At 41.6% G+C, this 7500-nt stretch overlaps 1 protein-coding gene across 4 annotated transcripts in view; it reads right to left on the bottom strand.

Annotated features, from left to right (window-relative positions):
* The window catches only part of LOC113809324 (band 7 protein AGAP004871), a 1059488-nt gene extending 1052642 nt beyond the window's left edge, over nucleotides 1-6846 (bottom strand). For all 4 annotated transcript variants that reach the window (XM_070137912.1, XM_070137911.1, XM_070137910.1 and 1 more), the window contains exon 1: nucleotides 6681-6846. In XM_070137912.1, the coding sequence (XP_069994013.1) occupies nucleotides 6681-6831 (151 nt within the window). In that variant the 5' untranslated portion in view covers nucleotides 6832-6846. The remainder of the gene's footprint in view (nucleotides 1-6680) is intronic.
* Between the last annotated feature and the right edge of the window lie 654 nt (nucleotides 6847-7500).

Here is a 7500-nt window from a genome sequence, read left to right as displayed (position 1 = left end):
CGCCTTTTTATCCTTTTATCCCCCCCCCTTCTCCTTCCTTCCACCCAACCCCCCCTCCGAGCCCCCTCCCCCCTTTCCCTCCTTCCACCCCCTCCCCCTCCCAGATGTTCGCGATCTCGAAGCCACCCAATCTCACTCGAAGCCTGAAACCATAACCAATCGAGGTTTCCGTGTCCTCTGGCAATAAAAATTTGAATCATATCGTCGAAACTTTCTCCCTTTTTTTTATTTTTGAATGGATTAGTCTGGCCGGGCTTCTTGTCAATCTCTCTGGGGCGGAGAGGTTGATTTCTTATTGAAGGATAAAAAAGAGAGAGAGAAAATGTATCGTTTGGATTTGAATAGGAACGGTGAATGGCGTTACCACTGCAACATTGCATTCTGAATATGATTTATTCAGAATGTATTCAGGTCGTGATCATCTAATTAGTGTGTGTTCTCTCAAGTAAGTTGGAAACGCTCTATATAAGGCGAGACGTTATTACATCAATAATTTATCTCTTAAAAGTAGAATATTCTACTATGTTCACCATTCCGTGTACTTTTAGTTTCTCTCACTCCTAGACTAACATTTCCCAACTCATCTAGCGAAAAAATATTTGTACTTATTTTAAGAAGGGCAGCATATCCGACTAAAATCTGTGTATCTCACTTAATAATCATTACTGACCAGTTTATTATCAATCATCCCACATCTGTCTCAATGTTATGTACACCTTCACCTCAGCGAAAACAATACTATAGTTAAGTGAACTCGAATCCCCTTGGCTAAGCTTAAATAGATAACCATCAACGAAGCAAGATAGCACACGATGAAAACCAAACCAAACCAAATCTAACCTAACCTAACCTCACCAACCAAACCTAACTAACCTAACCTAACCAAGACTGCACACGATGAAAACCAAACCAAACCTAACCTAACCACGACCGCACACGGTGAAAACCAAACCAACCAACCTAACCACGACCGCACACGATGAAAACCAAACCTAACTTAACCTAACCAAGAGCGCAACGATGAAAACCAAACCAAACCAAACCAAACCTACCTTACCCTAACCTAACCTAAGACCGCACACGATGAAAACCAAACCTAACTTACCCTAACCAAGACCGCAACGATGAAAACCAAACCAAACCTAACCTAACCAAAACCGCACACGATGAAAACCAAACCAAACCTAACCTAACCAACCTAACTTAACCAAGACCGCACACGATGAAAACCTAACCAACCTAACCTAACCTAACCAAGGCAGCCCACGATCAAAACCTAATCTAACCTATACCTAAAAATAACATTATACATTTTGTCTCGAGAGGGAGCGAAGCTAGATAAAGCAAAATTCAGCGATACATTCTAAATGTCCGATTAATCGCATCTGGTGGATTGTAGCCACAGACACCGATTTCTAGTCTAATATCTCGTCTGTTGGATTAATCTCGCCAATTTCGGTCAACACTGTATATACAAGGCAGGATTGCTCTTGGCTAGTCCTATGCACAAATCCGGTTCAATCTGTACTACTGCCAAAGGAAGTATTGCGTTTATAGGATTTAACTGACGGGTGATTTCAATATGGCGGCCCCCATGTTGCCAAGAGAATGCTCGTGGGACGGCTTGCCTCGAAGTGAAATCTTAGGCCGTTTGATATGGCTAGGTGTAATGTTTAATCATTGTGGTCTCCCTACTGAAAAAGCGCGATATTCTTGACTGTAATATTTTGACACGAACACTTATCTTCCACCCAATATTACTGATCACTTAACCGCGTCGAAAAAAGGAAAAAAACGAATGAAAAAAATTAATCTAGCCTTGGTCAAATCGGGGAGTTAAGGGTCATAAGCGCTAACTATGAAGGCCAACGACTGGATGTATGTGTCTACAACCTTAATATGTAAACCACATGGTTATAAATCTCGAAATGAGGGTAAGTGCGTCCAGAGGAATTCTTCAGACCAAATCTATTGCCGTCATGAGATAAAGTGCATTCACGTAAACATGTCGACATTTACGTTCAAGATGAAACTTTCGATTAACAAAACATACGTATTTTCGGGTAAGTGGTCTGATAATACGGCAATACTAATTAAGATAGCCGCACTGCATATACCGAGGGAAGTATAATAGAACTATTGACTAGTGTTCGTACATGTCGGGGAAATTTATAAAATTGTGGAGACCTCACTGGTTGTGCTTTAATTCAAATTCAAAGGTTGCCTTTTTAAGAGTTCACAAACCTCGATGTCTCGAACCTTCTCGAAATACAGAGAGCTTTCTGAAAAGTACGGCGAAATACCCCTAAGAAAGGGGGTCCGGGGGCCTTGAGACGCTCATGACCTCCAATAACATTTTCAAATGGTTTACTAAAGTCATATTTCTTTATATGTGATTTATGTTGATGAATATTTCTTTGAGTTTAGCTTTCTTTTATCCAATCTTACGAAAACGATATAGTTAAGAACTGAGAATTAATATCACCTTATCAAAACACGTATGGCAAATTCTAAGCAATAATAAGAATATTACTTACTCTTATTACTGCAAATATCTCTTAAATATTGGAAATTATGCGGCTACAAATAAACATATCTATTTAGGTTAATAGTGACTTCCATAGTATAGTATAAAAGTCGGTATTTTTAATTATGCCTTTAATATACCCATTCGCCCTCGTGGAACTATTATTATCAAAAGGCTTAGAAACACATAGTACATACCCCAGAGTATTATGTTTTTCTAACCTAACCTGCCGTCACGTCGCATTTTTGTTGTATAACTCCTTTCATGCATTAAACAACATCTAAAAAAAAAAAAAAAAGCAATCATTCCTAAAGCTGACTAAAAGCCGTGAAGATAACGCAATCGCAACTTCGAAATGATTTAAGAACTTTGGTATTTCTCCGCAGAAAAGTTTTTGTCGCCCGATTTTCCCGCCTTTTCCTCCTCCACGAGAAGGCAAAATCCCGCGTTATGGAAAAAATACGACTTACTGTTTATCCGGCGCGGAGAAGACCAACGTGAAATAGGCAGACACACTCATTGATCCGCTGTAGAGGCCGTGTGATCTTGGATTCTTGAAATTAAAGCGGCAAAAAGCACTAAAATTCGCGCACTAAAATTCGGACGTCGGTCACGCACGAAAGACAACTTCACACTGACGCTTCTGGAATCATCTTTTAGTTAAAAAGACCGATTTTCTCATTTGTTTAAATATATCAGTGTCCGTTCCTCTGAATCATTATTTTTAACAAAAATTATTTCGTAGGATGTGTCTCGTATTGAGTAAATAGGGCTTTTAATAATATTTATTTAATTGCCGCTTCGAAAATTTACCGCGTGCGTCGCTGATTGGCTGTAATTAAATTTGGTTATCCAATAGGAGGAAAGCGACAGGTTCCGAGCCTAAACAGTTTCTCTTTTTTATATATATTTTTGGACAGACTCCCTTATCTATCGTATAGCTTAATAGTTTAAAAATAAATCATGGTCCAATATTTTGTTATATATCGAGTGTGCTATTAGCATTTCTAAAATAAAATTTCTACTTAGGTTTATCTACCTACCTACATCCATACATACACATAAACAAACCTACAGGTATATAAATCTTGGTGTATTTGTGTGTGTGTGTGTGTGTGTGTTTTGCTTTAATCTACATACCGTATGCTTGCTTGAAAATTTGTCTTATGCCTCCATTACATTCATGGAATCACTGAATTCAATAACTGGTGTGAAATTGATTACGTTGATATGCAAGATTTATTAAATAAAAGAAAACACGGCCGACAGAAAAGAAAAAAATAAAGCAAAACAGCCATTTGTAATTTTCAAATCATACCTACGCAAAATTATGAAAAAAGGCTTCCTTATCTTCTCCAGTAGCGTACTATGAAAACATTTTGATATTGCTTAGTCACACTAAATAAACATTTTGTAGTACATTTTACCTGCAAGCTTTAAAATTTTAATCATAAATACTTGTTCTCATTTCGACATCCATTTCGTCCCCAAAAAGGGAAAAAAAAATAATTATGGTGTTCACGCTTGTAATCGGAGACGGATAAATCTGGATCGTTTGGGCACGTATGAGACACTAAACCAAAGCGAAAAATCAAAATAACATCAGAATTAAAACCGTATGAAGGCCTATTTCTAATTAATACCTGGGAACAGAGGTCGATAACCAAGGGTTGACGCATAAAACACAAAGGTAAAAACGGAAATATGTCATTCCAGTGAAGAGGAAAGGACTATAAAGATTGAAGGGAAAAACAGGTATTCTTGATTCTTAATTCCCTTTTAGAATTTAGGTTAGGTTGTGGAGGTTTTGAGAGCCCGTGTGTAACCATAGGTGGTTGGAGTTCTAACCTATGGGGTGTTGGTAGAAATTTATACCTAAGGGGCATTTTCATCTCAAATATACGAGTGAGAGCACATCACATCTACCTTGTTCTTTGTGTTCCATTCTGCCAGTCTGAATGCTGAAGGCGGAGTCGTCAAACTTGGGCATTTTTTACGGAATTCGTAGTAACAGCTGTATGAAAGTCTTCCTTTACTACTGTCCTTTCGCTTGTTGACGATTGGCACTGCTGGAGACGGGGGTGGAACAGCTGAATGAGCGACCTCCACGGGATAAGAAACTGATAGACTGAGGGGGGTTTGGTCGGCACGCCATAGACCTAGGTAGCGATAAGATTAGATTGTGTATACTAGACCACTGTTTTTCGGCCCCTCACCCTAGTTCTCGCTCTCACTCTCACACAGACACTCACACTCTCTCACTCTCACACTATCACACTCTCACTCTCACTCCTACTCTCACTCACTCACTCTCTCACTCTCACTCACTCTCACTCTCACTCACTCTCACTCTCTCTCACTCACTCTCACTCTCTCTCACACTCCCACTCTCTTACTCTCTCTCTCTCCTGACCGCATTGCACTGTAGGGGCAGCCAAAACGAAAGTTAAGTTAGTATGACAAAAAATATTGTGGGATTTGGTAACATGCTCTTGTGACTTTGATAAAAATGCGGTCAGTAATTTTATTGTGCTTCTGAATTACTCCGTATGTTCAAGAAGTGGTTGTGACTTGAACGAAAAGGCTACCACTGCACCACTTCATCGCACGTTAGGTTAAGTTTGTGCGCCAGTTTGTTCACAAGCGGTGAAGAGGGTGTGATATTAATAGAAACAATGTATTTCCAAGAAAACAACATCTCCCCTCACAATTGTTCTTTCGTTTATGATTATATCGATATTGAACACTTGTGAGCACAATCGCCTCCACAGAATGATCTGATGAAGAAGCAAAATGCGTTTTTTTTATGATCCGTTTTACTGCCTGCTAAGTGGCTGTTCTTAGTACCTTACTTCTTCCTCGTGGAGTCTTATGAAATACGTCGTGGCATGGGATATATCTAGTTTATTTAAACTGTTGGGCTCCATGTTTAGTCCCATGTGTGTATTTTTCGTACGGATTTGCTAGGAAACACTTTCCGATTTTACCACTAATGTTCAAGATAGATCTAGTGACAGTCTATGAAAACGCCTTACGTGAATCAATGGATAGCAACACTTATGCTGTGAATAAACTAATCTGATTCTTAGCTCTGGAAGAAGGGTGCTGCTTCCTGGCGCCAGAGGAAGCCAGGGAAAGACATGGATAGATAGATAAATCGAGAGTGAGAGAGAGAGAGAGAGATAGAGAAAGAAATAGACAGATAGACAGAGAGAGGGGAGGCGGGCGGAGGTGAGACAGCGAGAGAAAGAAAGAGTGGGAGAGCATTTGAGTTAGAATGATGGCAAGGCATACCATGTAGGCCTATATCATATCATATTTCATCAATCTTGTATCTACTTGCAGGAGGCGTGTGCAGAATGCTTTATGGAAGTCACTCTTGACTTGTTTAACATTACATAATAAGGAAACAAATCCCAAGGGTTGTGCATGTGCCTCCATGACTCTTCCACGTGTACAATGTGTCAGTATGTGTGCGCAGGTCTGCACACATACACACACACCAACAACCACAACCACAAACACACACATACACATACACATACACATACACACACACACACACACACACACACACACACACACACACACACACACACACACACACACACACACACACACACACACACACACACACACACACACACATAAAAATGCATTTTCTTTTATGAACTCGTATTCTTCCTTTCTCTCATGCACGCAAATACATGAATACATTGAAATATCGACACAGAGATCGTAAAAGAACATGTTTATTCCGCAAGACACTCACAAAGCGCTAATGAGGAACAGGCGTCTTTTTGTAATTTTGCGCAGATGCGAAAAGGTGATACCGCACGACATGTTGTCAATCAGTTCTTCATGTGTATATCCCTCAACATTTCTCATTGTTCATAGAATCATGTGAAGCAATCTCTTTCTCTCTCTCTCTCTCTCTCTCTCTCTCTCAGACACACACACACACACACACACACACACACACACATATACACAAGCACACACATGCACTCACTCCTTTTCTCTCTCTCTTTCTTTCTCTTTCTCTTTCTCTTTCTCTTTCTCTTTCTCTCTCTCTCTCTCTTTCTCTTTCTCTTTCTCTTTCTCTCTCTCTCTCTCTCTCTCTTTATAGACGACACATTGGGCGACTACTTACTAATCGCAGACACATTGCTGATCCACGAGTGGCGTCGCGCGCGGTCCCTGAACGACTTGCGCGACGCCCTCGAGCGGGTCTCCACGTCGTGCGTCTCGGAGGGCGGGTGAGCCGGCGACTCCATGACGCTGTCGCTCTCCTCCTCCTCCATGATCGTCTCCGGGAGGGTGTGGGGGACGGGGGGGTGTCCGCAGTGGGAGTGGAGGGGTCTGGAGGACGAGATGGACGAGTAGGAGGGAGGGTGGTACGGGCGGGACACGGGCGAGGACGCGGAGGAAGAGGAGGAGGAGAATGAGGGGGAGGAGTGAGAGGGACAAGGAGGAGGCTGGGAGGACGTGGGAGGGGGAGGCGGAGGGGGGATGATGGGGCGCGAGATGTGGGGGTGGGTGGTGTGGGCGGGGGAGGAGGTGGACACGGGAATGGGGCCTGAAATGGACGTAGGGGGAGGGGAAGGAGGGGGAAGGAGGGGACGGGAGGAAGGGGAGGAGAAAGCTGAGGCCGACGAAGGAATTGTGATGGTATTATCGAAGGATTAAAAAGTAAAATAAAAAATAAAGAGATGAGAGGGGGTTGCGTGGGCGGCAAGCAGATTATGAGTCAGAGGGGGCAATGGTATCACCGAAATTGGGAAACGTGAAGATTGAGGAAAGGTTCGGGAGGAAAAGGAAACGAAGGAAAAGGCATTCGAGGGTCGACTCGATCCCACTATTGTCTTGAATGCAAAGATTCCAAAAGGAAAAGCCTTGTTCTCATATTTCAATTAATCACTGCTTAATCACCTGTATTGTATTTTTATAACTTCAGTGGGAAAGAAATGCAC

Source organism: Penaeus vannamei, chromosome 23, assembly GCF_042767895.1.
Source record: "Penaeus vannamei isolate JL-2024 chromosome 23, ASM4276789v1, whole genome shotgun sequence".
NCBI classification, from domain to species: domain Eukaryota; kingdom Metazoa; phylum Arthropoda; class Malacostraca; order Decapoda; family Penaeidae; genus Penaeus; species Penaeus vannamei.
The sequence above is the reverse complement of the archived record's forward strand: the minus strand, read 5'-3'. Positions and strand labels throughout refer to the sequence as shown.